This window comes from Anolis sagrei, chromosome 5 (assembly GCF_037176765.1).
Source record: "Anolis sagrei isolate rAnoSag1 chromosome 5, rAnoSag1.mat, whole genome shotgun sequence".
In the NCBI taxonomy this organism is placed as follows: domain Eukaryota; kingdom Metazoa; phylum Chordata; class Lepidosauria; order Squamata; family Dactyloidae; genus Anolis; species Anolis sagrei.
Window position 1 is genome coordinate 100,605,817 of NC_090025.1, and position 15,048 is coordinate 100,620,864.

At 45.7% G+C, this 15,048-nt stretch overlaps 1 protein-coding gene across 3 annotated transcripts in view; it reads left to right on the forward strand.

Annotated features, from left to right (window-relative positions):
* The first annotated feature begins 2,228 nt into the window (after positions 1-2,228).
* Positions 2,229-15,048, forward strand: part of FBLN1 (fibulin 1) — a 104,777-nt gene continuing 91,957 nt past the window's right edge. The window contains exon 1 of one of the 3 annotated variants that reach the window (XM_060778131.2): positions 2,229-2,607. In XM_060778131.2, coding sequence (XP_060634114.2) covers positions 2,529-2,607 — 79 coding nt within the window. In that variant the 5' untranslated portion in view covers positions 2,229-2,528. The remainder of the gene's footprint in view (positions 2,608-15,048) is intronic. The other 2 variants (XM_067468921.1, XM_060778130.2) reach the window with 2 other exon arrangements.

Below are 15,048 nucleotides of genomic sequence, written 5' to 3' on the forward strand. Positions count from 1 at the left end.
TGTCTCTTTTGAGTCTTAGCACAGTTAGAAGTTCTTTGGACATCTATTCTGGCTTCTTTGCACTTGTCCTATTTTTTCTCTTTGTTGGCATTGTTTGCAAGAACTGTGTGAGAGAATTGGCCGTCTGCAAGGACATTGCCCAGGGGACACCCGGATGTTTTGATGTTTTACCATCCTTGTGGGAGGCTTCTCTCATGTCCCCACATGGGGAGCTCGAGGTGACAGAGGGAGCTCATCCGCAGTCTCCCAGGATTCGAACCTGTGATTTGTCGGTCTTCAGTCCTGCCGGCACAAGGGTTTAACCCACTGTGCCACTGGTGCTCAGCCACAGAAGGCGCTGAACAGATGTAGCTCTGGCACCATGAGATGCATAAGCTAACCTTAAGAAATGGGGCTACAAAGTGGAGTCCGCAACATGTGAGTATGGAGAAGAGCAAACCACAGACCACCACTGCAATGCAGCCTAAGCCCTGCCACATGCTCAATGGAAGGTCTTTTCACAGCGACACCAGAGGCACTGCAAGTGACCAGCTTCTGATCAAAGGACATTTAGCACAATGCCAAGTTTTTAACCTTGTTTTGTGGGGTTTTAAATACATTTTAGCTGTATAGAATCATAGAATCATAGAGTTGGAAGAGACCTCATGGGCCATCCAGTTCAACCCCCTGCCAAGAAGCAGGAAAATCACACTCAAAGCACCCCTGACAGATGGCCATCCAGCCTCTGTTTAAAAGCTTCCAAAGAAGGAGCCTCCACCACACTCCAGGGCAGAGAGTTCCACTGCTGAACGGCTCTCACAGTCAGGAAGTTCTTCCTAATGTTCAGATGGAATCTCCTTTCTTGTAGTTTGAAGCCATTGTTCTGCGTCCTAGTCTCCAGGGCAGCAGAAAACAGGCTTACTCCCTCCTCCCTATGACTTCCTCTCACGTATTTATACATGGCTATCATGTCTACTAGAGACGAAGTTGATGTACTTTGGCCACATCATGAGGAGACAGCAAAGCCTAGAGAAGACAATGATGCTGGGGAAAGTGGAAGGTAAAAGGAAGAGGGGCCGACCAAGGGCAAGATAGATGGATGGCATCCTTGAAGTGACTGGACTGACCTTGAAGGAGCTGGGGGTGGTGACCGGCCGACAGAGAGCTCTGGCATGGGCTGGTCCATGAGGTCACGAAGAGTCAGAGACGACTGAATGAATGAACAACAATCATGTCTCCGGGTTGTTGTAGGTTTTTCCGGGCTATATGGCCATGTTCTGGAGGCAATTTTTCTCCTGACGTTTCGCCTGCATCTATGGCAAGCATCCTCAGAGGTAGTGAGGACCTCTATGGCAAGGATGCTTGCCATAGATGCAGGCAAAATGTCAGGAGAAAAATTGCCTCCAGAACATGGCCATATAGCCCGGAAAAACCTACAACAACCCAGTGATTCCGGCCATGAAAGCCTTCGACAATACATTGAATCATGTCTCCTCCCAGCGTTCTCTTCTTCAGGCTAAACATGCCCAGCTCTTTAAACCGCTCCTCATAGGGCTTGTTCTCCACACCCCTGATCATTTTAATCGGAGCCCCCGGTGGCGCAGTGGGTTAATCCCCTGTGCCGGCAGGACTGAAGACCGACAGGTCACAGGTTCGAATCCGGGGAGAGGCGGATGAGCTCCCTCTATCAGCTCCAGCTCCTCATGCGGGGACATGAGAGAAGCCTCCCACAAGGATGATAAAACATCAAAATCATCCGGGGTCCCCTGGGCAACATCCTTGCAGACGGCCAATTCTCTCACACCAGGAGCGACTTGCAGTATCTCAGGTAGCTCCTGACGCGACAAAAAAACCCAAAAAAACCAGCATTTTAGTCGCCCTCCTCTGGACACTTTCCAGCTTGTCAATATTCTCAGTTTGCTTCTGATACGACCATTAATAAATTATTATTGAAGTTTTGGTTGGGCTAACTAAAATACTATTGTGTTTGGCAACCACTGGTGGCTTTGGCCCTCCAGTTAAGGCAATCCTTAACACAAACAACACGACAGGAGGTAGATTGATGGGCTCCAGGCCAGAGTCTCTTTGGGACCAAAGACCTTGTTTGAGTTAGATAACAACAGGGCCAGAGCTAGGGTGGGCTGAGCTTAGTATCCCATTCATCTCCTGGAAATAGATGTGGGTTTTGTTGACTTTGGCTTGGAAAGGAAGTGAGCTTCCCCTCTCCCAAACAAAGGGAGGGTTTTTGGGAAGCAGAGAGCAGCCTCTCTCCTTCTTGATTTGTTGCCCCCCGCTTGCCTTCAAAGTATGTCGAGAATTCCCTTTCTGTTTAGGAAAGGAAATCTGACCCCGACAGCTTTGGCCATTTGAGAGAGAGAGACCTGGGGACCCCCCCCCCCCCTCCTCTCCCGCATGCCTACAGTGCCTCCTCCTCCTCCTCCTCTTCCTCCTCCCCGCCCGGCTTCGCCTCTGCAGCGCTTGCTTGGGAGGGAATAGACCTGACACGGCTTCAGCGTTTCCTCCACGGGACTCTCCCTTCCGACGAGCTGATGGACAGACCCCGCCGGATCCGCTTCCTCCAGCTTCTTCTGCCTTTGCTGGCTCTGCTGCATCTGCACGCCGGGCAAGGTAAGGCAAGGAGCAGCCTCCCTTTCTTCTCCCACAGGCTGGAAACACATGACATCTCAGGGAAATGGGCCTGAGCTGGACTTGGAGACTACAGCCCAGGGGTCCTTTTATTTACGCCTACCTCCCCGCAGTGGAGCAAAGGAGTTGCTTCTGCCTGCAACCTTTGGGAAATGAGAGCTCCTCTCCAATGCCTCCCCTCACATGGGGTCTTGCTAGAGATTCTGCATTAGTCTGGATCTTAGAGGTTATTTATTTGTCGTGTCAGAGCAACCAGTCCATTATATTACATTTCTAACAGAACAAAGCAAACAAACAGAAAAATACAAAACTTGTGAGTTTGGTAGTTGGTTAAATGTCCTTTGACCAGTATCTGGCCACTTGGAGTGCTTCTGGTGTTGCTGCAAGAAGGTCCTCCATGGTGCATGTGGCAGGGCTCAGGTTGCATTGCACCAGGTGGTCTGTGGTTTGCTCCTCTCCACACTCACATGTCGAGGATTCCACTTTGTAGCCCCATTTCTGAAGGTTGGCTCTGCATCTTGTGGTGCCAGAGCACAGTCTGTTCAGCGCCTTCCAGGTCGCCCAGTCCTCTGTGTGCCCAGGGGGGAGTCAGTCATTTGGTATCAGCCATCGGTTGAGGTTCTGGGTTTGAGCCTGCCACTTTTGGACTCTCGCTTGCTGAGGTGTTCCAGCGAGTGTCTCTGTAGATCTTAGAAAACTATGTCTAGATTTAAGTCGTTGGCGTGCTGGCTGATACCCAAACAGGGGATGAGCTGGAAATGTTTCAGCCTTGGTCCTTTCACTATTGGCTTCTACTTCCTGGCGGATGTCAGGTGGTGCAATACCGGCTAAGCAGTGTAATTTCTCCAGTGGTGTAGGGCGCAGACACCCCGTGATAATGCGGCATGTCTCATTAAGAGCCACATCCACTGTTTTAGTGTGGTGAGATGTGTTTCACACTGGGCATGCATACTCAGCAGCAGAGTAGCACAGTGCAAGGGCAGATGTCTTCACTGTATCTGGTTGTGATCCCCAGGCTGTGCCAGTCAGCTTTCGTATGATATTGTTTTTAGCACCCACTTTTTGCTTGATGTTCAGGCAGTGCTTCTTGTAGGTAAGAGCACGGTCCAGAGTGACTCCCAGGTATTTGGGTGCACTGCAATGCTCCACTGGGATTCCTTCCCAGGCAATCTTCAGAGCTCGGGATGCTTCTCTGTTCTTGAGATGAAAGGCACATGTCTGTGTTTTAGATGGGTTAGGGATCAGCTGGTTTTCCCTGTAATAGGCAGTAAGAGCACCTAGAGCTTCGGAAAGCTTCTGTTCAACCATCTCAAAGCTCCCTGCTTGGGCGGTGATGGCACGATCATCAGCATAGATGAAACTCACTGTCCCTTCTGGCAGTGGCTGGCCATTTGTGTAGATGTTGAACATGGGTGGAGCAAGCACACTCCCCTGAGGCAGGCCGTTCTTCTGTTTCCACCATCTGCTCCTCTGGCCCTGGAACTCAACAAAAAAGCTCCTGTTTTGTAGCAGGTTTCCTATGAGGCGGGTGAGGTGGTAGTCCTTTGTGATATTATACATTTTTCTCAGGAGGCGGTGGTTCACAGTATCATAGGCTGCTGACAGGTCTATGAAGACAGCTCCTGTGATCTGCTGCCTTTCAAAGCCATCTTCTATGTGCTGGGTCAGGTTCAGCACTTGTGATGTGCAGCTTTTGCCTTTCCTGAAGCCAGCTTGCTGTGGAATCAGACATGGGTCTATTTTTTCCATAATTCTATGCAAAATAAGTCTCTCCAGAACTTTGTAGAGGTGAATGTGGGCTTACTCAGAGAATTGGAAGAGACCCCATGAGCATTCTAGTCCAACCCCTTGCCATACAGGAAAAGCACAGTCAAAGCAGCCCAAACAGATGGGCATCCAGCCTCTGTTTGGAAGCCTCCAAAGCTGGAATGTGTCCAGAGGAGGGCGACTAAAATGATCAAGGGTCTGGAGAACAAGCCCTATGAGGAGCGGCTGAAAGAGCTGGGCATGTTTAGCCTGTAGAAGAGAAGGCTGAGAGGAGACATGATAGCCATGATAACTGGGGCAGCATACAGGGAGCATACAACTCCCATGTTACGACAGCTCCACTGGCTGCCAGTTTGCTACCGGGCACAATTCAAAGTACTGTCTTTGGCCAATAAAGCCCTAAATGGCCCCGGCCCAAATTATCTGTCCAAATGCATCTCCCTCTATGTACCATCGCGGAGATTAAGATCCTCCGGGGAGGCCCTGCTTTCCGTCCCGCCATTGCCACAGGCGCGATTGGTGGGGACGAGAGACAGGGCCTTCTCGGTGATTGCCCCCCAGCTATGGAACTCCCTTCCTTGTGAGATCAGGTCGGCCCCCTCCCTCCTGTCCTTTAGAAGGATGGTAAAAACTTGGCTGTGGGACCAAGCTTTCGGACAGGGCAATGAAGCGACAATGGGAAAGATGACAGGGCCAATTGGATTTGATGCGGATGGCTCGGACGGTTTTAAATGGTGTTATTTTAAATGGTGTATTTTAATATTTAGATAAATGTTTTTTTAATGTTTATGTATTGTACCCAGTTATTGAATGTTTGCCGTGTATATGCTGTGCTCTGCTCTGAGTCCCCTTTGGGGTGAGAAGGGCGGAATATAAGTGTTTCAAATAAATAAATAAATATATAAATAAATAAAAAAATGGGAGGAAGCCACAGGGAGGAGAGAGCGAACTTGTTTTCTGCTGCCCTGGAGACTAGGATGCGGAACAATGGCTTCAAACTACAAGAAAGGAGATTCCATCTGAACATTAGGAGGGATTTCCTGACTGTGAGAGCTGTTCAGCAGTGGAACTCTCTGCCCCAGAGTGTGGTGGAGGTTCCTTCTTTGGAAGCTTTTAAAAACAGGCTGGATGGCCATCTGTCGGGGGTATTTTGAATGCAATTTTCCTGCTTCTTGGCAGGGGGTTGGACTGGATGGCCCATGAGGTCTCTTCCAACTTTATGATTCTATGATTCTACTAGCCATCCCCCGCCACGTGTTGCTTTCTCACCCCTGAGGGGACACAAAGCGGTTTCTAACATAATAGTGGCAAAATTCAGTGCCATACATACATGTGAAAACCAAAACATAATTTCTAGACAATAACATAAACCAAGGGTCCTCAAACTAAGGGCCGAGGGCCGGATACGGCCCTCTAACGTCATTTACCTGGCCCTTGCTCAGGGTCAAACTAAATCTGAAATGATTTGAAAGCACACAACAACAACCCAATCTCATCAGCCAAAAGCATGCCCACACTTCCCATTGAAATACTAATAAGTTTATATTTGTTAAAATTGTTCTTCATTTTAATAATTGTATGGTTTTTAAGTGGTTTTTGCACTACAAATAAGATGTGTGCACTGTGCATATGAATTTATTCATGTTTTTTTCAAACTATATTCCGGCCCTCCAACAGTTTGAGGGACTGTGACCTGGCCCTCTGATTAAAAAGTTTGAGGACCTCTGCTCTACATGAATACTCAATATGCCCAAATGTGAACACTGGTGGAGTTTGGGGAAAATAGAATCTTCACATTTGGGAGTTGTAGTTGCTGGGATTTATAGTTCACCTACAATCACAGAGCATTCTGAACTCCACCAATGATGGAATTGGGGCAAACCTGACTGAGAGAGCCGTTCAGCAGTGGAACTCTCTGCCCCAGAGTGTGGTAGAGGCTCCTTCTTTGGAAGCTTTTAAATAGAAGCTGGATGGCCATCTGTTGGGAGTGCTTTGAATGCAATTTTCCTACTTCTTGGCAGGGGGGTGGACTGGATGGCCCACGAGATCTCTTCCAACTCTATGATTCTACTAGCCATCCCCCGCCATACGTTGCTGAGGCCCACTCTGTATATATGTTTTGTGTGTATATATATGTGTGTATAAGTGGTTTTGCACATGCATTGTAATGTATTTTTTATTTTTTGCCTTTTTACATCTCTTCTGCTTTTCAGTGTTTTTATGAGTGATGGTCACTCATTGGCCTGATACATGTATTGTGTCCAAAGTTGGTGTCAATTCATATAGTGGTTTTTGAGTTATATTAATTCCACAAACGAACATTACATTTTTATTTATATAGATGTGAGAGGAAGTCATAGGGAGGAGGGAGCAAGCTTGTTTTCTGCTTCCCTGGAGACTAGGACGCAGAAGAATGGCTTCAAACTACAAGAGAGGAGATTCCACCTGAACATTAGGAAGAACTTCCTGACTGTGAGAGCTGTTAAGCGGTGGAACTCCCTGTCCCGGAGTGTGGTAGAGGCTCCTTCTTTGGAAGCTTTTAAACAGAGGATGGATGGCCATCTGTCAGGGGTGCTTTGAATGCAATTTTCCTGCTTCTTATATAATAATAATAGTAATAATAATAATAATAATAATAATAATAATCTGTATTTATACTCCACCACCATCTCCCCAAGGGGACTTGGGGTGGCTTATATAATAATAATAATAATAATAATAATAATAATAATACTTTATTTATATCCCGCCACCATCTCCCCAAGGGACTCGGAGCAGCTTACATGAGGCCAAGCCCAACAACACATCAATAAAAACAACAAACAATAAGCAAATAAACAATACAATTAATATAACTCACATATAGACAAAACACATAGAGATTTAAAAACTTATGGCTGGGCCAAATGTAGTAGTTAAAACTTTAAAAAATAAACGCTGGACATGAACAGAGGTAGGATGTATCTAGTAGGAGGGTTTTAAACGAAAAGTAGGGGGAGCAACCCAACATGAGGCCAAGTCAATCAATACAAAAAAACAAGATACAACAGAACACAGCAAAAATACAATACAATACAAACCCATTTTAAATATAAAATCACAAAATTTAAAACACAGAAATTGGTCACATTGGGCGTGCCGATTTGAATAGATTAAAATTTAAAACACTGGTGGGACAGCAATGTAATGGGTCTGGACAAGGGATCCGAGAGGTAGAGTAGGGTGTAATTGCATTAACAGGTAAAATAAAGTGCTTGTTTGTTGTTCATTCGTTCAGTCGTCTCCGACTCTTCGTGACCTCATGGACCAGCCCACGCCAGAGCTCCCTGTCGGCCGTCACCACCCCCAGCTCCTTCAAGGTCAGTCCAGTCACTTCAAGGATGCCATCCATCTATCTTGCCCTTGGTCGGCCCCTCTTCCTTTTACCTTCCATTTTCCCCAGCATAATTGTCTTCTCTAGGCTTTGCTGTCTCCTCATGATGTGGCCAAAGTACTTCAACTTTGTCTCTAGTATCCTTCCTCCAGTGAGCAGTCGGGCTTTATTTCCTGGAGGATGGACTGGTTGGATCTTCTCGCAGTCCAAGGCACTCTCAGAACTTTCCTCCAACTCCACAGTTCAAAAGCATCTATCTTCCTTCGCTCAGCCTTCCCTAAGGTCCAGCTCTCACATCCGTAGGGTACTACAGGGAATACCATGGCTTTGACTAGGCGGATCTTTGTTGCCAGTGTGATGTCTCTACTCTTCACTATTTTATCGAGACTGGACATTGCTCTCCTCCCAAGAAGTAAGCGTCTTCTGATTTCCTGGCCACAGTCTGCATCTGCAGTAATCTTTGCACCTAGAAATACAAAGTCTGTCACAGCCTCCACATTGTCTCCCTCTATTTCCCAGTTGTCAATCATTCTTGTTGCCATAATCTTGGTTTTTTTTATGTTTAGCTGCAACCCGGCTTTTGCGCTTTCTTCTTGATTAGAAGGCTCCTCAGCTCCTCCTCGCTTTCGGCCATCAGAGTGGTGTCATCTGCATATCTGAGGTTGTTAATGTTTCTTCCAGCAATTTTCACCCCAGCTTTGCATTCATCAAGCCCCGCACATCGCATGATGTGTTCTGCATACAAGTTAAAAAGGTTGGGTGAGAGTATGCAGCCTTGCCGTACACCTTTCCCAATATTGAACCAGTCTGTTGTTCCGTGGTCAGTTCTTACTGTTGCTACTTGGTCCTAAATAAAGTGCTACCGAGGGCCATTTTATAGAGGTAGGTCATGTCAGGGTATTCATTCATCCATTGAAGGAACACTGGAACAGCCAGGTTTTCAAGCTATTCCTGAATACTGCCAGGGTGGGGACTTGTCTATATCTCTGGGGAGCGAGTTCCAGAGTTGGGGGGGGGGGGCACTCCAAATTAACACCTATGGACAATGCCGGCTCTTCGGCTTAGAAATGGAGATCAGCACCAACCCTTTATTCAGAGAGACTGCATGAGCCATCTATTCCAACCCCTTGCCATACAGGAAAAGCACAGTCAAAGCACCCCAAACAGATGGGCATCCAGCCTCTGTTTGAAAACCTTCAAAGAAGGTGCTTCTATCACACTCCAAGACAGAGAGTTCCACTGTTGAACAGCTCTTATTTATTTATTATTCATTTATTTATTTACTCTATTTATATACTACTTTTCTCACCCCTGGGAGCCCCTGGTGGTGCAGTGGGTTAAACCGCTGAGCTGCTGAACTTGCTTACCGAAAGGTCACAGGTTTGAATCCGGGGAGCAGGTGTTTGGGACTTCAACTTCCATCATTCCTAACAGGCTGGGATTTCTGGGAGTTTGAAGGCCAAAGCACCTGGATGGCCGAAGTTTGCCCATGCCTGATCTCGACACTATACTCCTTTGGATACAACTAAACATCTCATTGGATTTTTCAACTGCTGCATTGCATTGTTGGCTCATGTCCAACTTGTTGTCCACTAAGACGCCAAGATCTCTTTCCCATGGACTGTTGTCGAGCCAGGCATCACCCATCCTGGATCTGTGCATTTCATTTTTTACTGCCTAAGTGTAGTATACCACATTTCCCCTTGTTGGCCTTCTTTACTTCATATTATTTACTAGCCGTTCCCTGCCATGCATTGCTGTGTATATGTGTTTTGTGTACGTATATATGTGTGTGCATATATTTGTGTATATGTATACTATATATATGTGGTCAATCGTAGGCCGGAGCGGGGTATAGGGTGGCAACCTGTGCTTGACGGGGGTCGCACTCCCCCTAAAGTCACAGGTCCGCAGCCTGGGTGTCCTCCTAGACTCAGCGCTAACGCTTGAAGCTCAGGTGTCGGCGGTGGCTGGGAGGGCCTTCGCACAATTGAAGCTCGTGTGCCAGCTGTGACTGTACCTCGTGAAGTCGGATTTGGCCACGGTGGTGCACGCCTTAGTTACCTCTAGATTGGACTATGCACTCTCAGTGGGGCTGCCCTTGAAGATGGCCCGGAAATTCCAACTGGTCCAACGGGCGGCAGCCAGATTACTAACTGGTGCGAATTACAGAGAGGTCAACCCTCCTGTTTAAGGAGCTCCACTGGCTGCCATTTATTTTCCGGTCCCAATTCAAGGTGCAAAGCTCTGAACGGTTGGGACCCGCTCAGAGCTTCAGGGATCGTGTGGCACATCTTTCCATAGTCTTGGGCAGCCAATGAAAAGGCAATCCGGATGATGGTTGCCAGTCAGGTTCTGGCTGGTTGGAGTAAGAGTCCCGCAGGGGACCTCAATGTCCAAAGGGGTGGATTGGACAAGATAAGATGATCCTGTAGGAAATCTGGACCCAAACCATGTAGGGCCTTAAAAGTCAAATACCAACACTTTGTACTTTGCCCGGAAACTAATTGGCAATCATTGTTTGCCTTTGAGATGTATTTAACCCCCTGCTGCTAAGGGCTTAGCCTTTTTCCTTGCATCGGGCTTACTCCATTGTGGAATCCATGTTTCATTTGCTGGATCCAGTGATCAGATGGGATGAGGGAATCTTGGTGGATATCCTGAGCTCCATCCTACTGATATACATCTGACACAGTCATGTAGCAGAATAAGATGGTACTATTGTTGTTGTTTATTTGTTCAGTCGCTTCCGACTCTTCGTGACCTCATGGACCAACCCACGCCAGAACTCCCTGTCGGCCATCACCACCCCCAGTTCCTTCAAGGTCAAGCCAGTCACTGCAAAGATATTTATTTATTAGTATATCAGTATACCATCCCTCTCAGCCTTTTGGCAACTTGAGGCGGTTTACAAGGCAAAAATTCAATGCCACCAAAAACACAGATACAATATACAATATAAAACGTCAACAACAATAAAAACAACACTATAATAAAACATACTTCATTCGATACTCATTAAAACATTAATATCATCCATCCATCTTGCCCTTGGTCAGCCCTCTTCCTTTTTCCTTCCATTTTCCCCAGCATCATTGTCTTCTCTAAGCTTTCCTGTCTTCTCATGACGTGGCCAAAGTACTTCATCTTTGCCTGTACTATCTTCCCTCCAATGAGCAGTCGGGCTTTCGTTCCTGAAGTATGGACTGGTTGGATCTTCTCGCAGTCCAAGGCACTCTCAGAACTTTCTCCAACACCTCAGTTCAAAAGCACAGTTCAAATGGTACCATTATAAGATGGTAAAATCATATCTGAATATTTCTTGCCTAAGAAAAGAGAATCGTCTCTGAAAATGGATATTTCTTACTCTTACAGTAGGATGGGCACCATTTGGCTCCCCCAGATGTTGTGCTTGGAACTCCAAAAATAGTTCATCATTACCTACATTGGCTACAACTGGTATAAATTCTAGTGCAATTACATCTGAGGACTCCCAAGTTACCAGTCTTTTCACAACCTCCAAATGGAAATCTTTTGGAGTGTGAGACTGTAGCATACCTCTGGATTTAATTCATTTTAAAAAGTGTCCCCCAGGTATCAGAATCTTGGACTGCTGTATACATAATTCATTTTCTGGCTTGCTCTTTAGCACATCTGGGTGCACAGAGCAGCCAACTTAGTAGTATAACTAACTAACCATCTGGGAATGTATACACTGAGATTAATGGGTGAGCTTATGATTTGTAATAGGGAGATGATGCCAACAGTTTTGTGCAATTGTGCCTGTGTTTTGTGCGCAGTCTTTGTGGTGGGTGAGTTGTTTTTTGGAGGCTGATTTGTCCATGCCGCTATTACGGTAGTAAATTTTATACGACTTACTCGCATTTGGCTGGAACTTGTTAAAATCTGACCATTTAAGGAGCCTGTGGTGTGTTGTTTTTCCAAGCTGAGCAAAGTGTGGCTCCAAAAATAAAAAGTAGACCAAACAAATTGGAAAACAGTCAGAAGCCTTAGAACTGTTCACTGTGATGGTTTGATAGAAAATTATTGTAAAGGATTAGGAATGCGGATGTTCTCATCAAGACCTCAGTGTGTTTTGCACAAAAGTGTAGTTATATTTTTGAATGTTGTAACTTCTCTTATTAATAAAATGTCATTGATATGTATGGGTCTCCACAGAGAAATTTGCTTAAGGAATGGGGTAAGATCCTGCTTGTAGGAACTTGCCATTGATGCTGCTCATCAACAGAAAAAAGGCAAAACTTTGTGTTTAATAGTAGAGAGAGTATGAATTTCCAGAAATGATATTCAAAGATGCTTAGGCTTAGTAATGAATGGGAAGTAAGTATGATATTTTTCTGAAAACGCGAGTTTGAGTATGAAAGAAGATAGATCTAGAAACTTAAAAGTGTTTAGCTTTCAAGCAAGGGGTTCCAGGCATAAGGATCAGGAAATGAGATAGTATGGAGCTGTTTACAGGAGCTGGAATCCTTTGGGCTCCAGAAGATGGTAAAGTGCAGCCAACTAAGACCATGGACATACATTGGAATATGAGCAAGCTTTAAATATAGATTGAACATCCCTTCCCCAGAAGTCTGAAATCCAACATACTGTCAAATTGTCCAAATTGATTGCTTTTTGTGTGTGTCAGGAGCAACTTGAGAAACTGCAAGTCGCTTCTGGTGTGAGAGAATTGGCCGCCTGCAAGGACGTTGCCCAGGGGGTGCCCAGATGTGTTACCATCCTTGTGGGTGGCTTCTTTCATGTCCCCGCATGAAAAGCTGGAGCTGACAGACAGGACTTCACCCCACTCCCTGGATACAAACCATCGACCTTTCAGTTAGCAGTCCTGCTGGCACGAGGGTTTAACCCATTGTGCCGCTGGGCTGAGATAATGTCTCATTGGAGTCAGCACAACATGGGTGTCCAAAGGGGTGGATTGGACAACACTTCCCCTCCAGTTGTGGGCTGGACCTTCTCTGGAAGTCCAGCAATGTCGTATGGTGTGTAGCATGCCCATCCATCGCCCATGCCCATCCATGGCTAAAAAAGCCCTGTGTGATGAGGTCACCAGTTTCTCCCAAGTTTTCAGCTGGAGAACAGAGTAGGTGTGATGATACCTTGTTCTTCTCACATACCCACCAAACCTTCGTAGTGCAGTGCAGTACCAGGCTGGTCTCTCTCCTCCGTTCACTCACCACACAAGAAAAGGAGAACGGGGTCTAGCCTGTGTTGTAGCCTGCCTGGGTATGCTGAACTACATCATTAAATGGTTCTGGGCATGGAAAACAGTACTTCCAAGAACCACGATGAGATGGGAAACAACGTAGGGAGATATCTTTACAACCACACATTTATATTGGCTGACCAGAATTTGTGAATAGATTATTAAGGAGTGAAATCATTGTCCTGAAGCAGTTACAAAATACAAACATCTATTCTTTCCTATGTCTAGACTTTTATCTGAAACTAGATTACAAATTCAGGTCATCCAATCAATTTGATACTGGATACATGGCAAGAATTGCCAAGGAAAATTGAGTTAGATTTTTTAGAAATTTTATCATTAATAAAATAAAGGGAAGCAGTTCTAATCATGGTTACTAACATCTTCCGTATCGCACACATTCTAGCTACCTGAACTTCTGTCCAATAGTCACTGGAATTCTTCCAACTGGAGCTTTGGCCAGCAAAGGCAACACTTCTAGCCAGTTGTAAGGCTGCCATCCTATTTTTAAAGCCTTAAATCACTTGTATTTTTTTATCTTGCATCTCACTCACTGGTCTGCTGCAAAGTGTTTGTTCAGGTGTGCTAGTGGTGCAGTATATTTTGGGGGGAAAAGAGAAACCTAGATTTGGCAAGCAGTTTTTGGTTTATTTCAGGGACACCACAAGGTTTGAAGGACCAATGGTCAGATTGCTTTTTTTCTGAGAACCCTTCTCTGCGCTCAGATTCTTGCTTTACTACTTTCCCTCCTAAAAAATCCTCAAACAAACTGTGATTTTAGAGGTAGCATCAATATCCTCCTTGTTTTCTTCCTGCTCTTTGGGCTACTACTGTTGTTGGCATTGAAGTACTATTGCCGTCATAGTTTGAAGAAATATTTTAATTGTAATGACAACCTCTATTGCAGTGGTTCTCAACCTTTTTAATGTGGTGACCCCTTATTAGAGTTCCTCATGTTGTGGTGACCCCCAGCCATAAAATTATTTTTGTTGCTACTTCATAACAGTAATTTTGCCACTGTTATGAATTGTAATGTAAATATCCAATATGCAGGATGTATTTTCATTCACTGGACCAAATTTGGCACAAATCAAAGGGCATTCTGAACTCCATCAACAATTGAGTCAAACCAAACTTGGCACAAAGAACTCCCATGACCAACAGAAAATACTGGAAGGGCATTGCCCTTGAGTTTTGGAGTTGTTGTTCATCTACATCTAGAAAGCACTGTGGACTCAAACAATGATGGATCTGGAGTAAACTTGGCACAAATGCTCCATATGCCCAGATGTGAATGCTAGTAGAGTTTGGGAAAAATAGACTTTGACATTTGGGAGTTGTAGTTACTGGGATTTATAGTTCACCTACAATCAAAGAGCATTCTGAGCCCCACCAACGATAGAATTGGGCCAAATTTTCCACACAGAACCCCCATGACCAACAGAAAATACTGTTTTCTGATGGTCTTTGGCGACCCCTCTGACACCCCCTCATGACCCCCCCAGGGGTCCCGACCCCCAGGTTGAGAAACACTGCTCTATTGGTTGTCACCAAAGCATTTCCCTTTACAAACAGTGTACTACAAACAGTGCACCGGGATTGTGGCACAGCTGGCTGAGTGTCAGCTGCATTAAGACCACTCTGACCAAAAGGTCATGAGTTCGAAGCCAGCCCGGGTTGGAGTGGGTTTCCAACCAATTCTGTGTAGCCTGTTGTCAACCTTTGCAACCCAAAAGACAGTTGCATCTGTCAAGTAGGAAAATAAGGTACCACCTTAAAGTGTGGGGAGGCTAAATTAACTGATTTGTGAGGCCATAAAGAAGATTCCAGCAAAGCATTCCAGGGGGGAAGCATGCGGGGAATGCGGAAGTGCTTCATCAGCGTCGCAGATGGACGATGAAAGCGACAGCTCCCTGGCGGACAGAAAAAGTTAAATAGCCTCTGTGTATGTCTGTATATGTTTGCATGTCAAAAATTGGCATTGAATGTTTGCCATATATGTGTACACTGTAATCCGCCCTGAGTCCCCTGCAGGGTGAGAAGGGCGGAATATAAA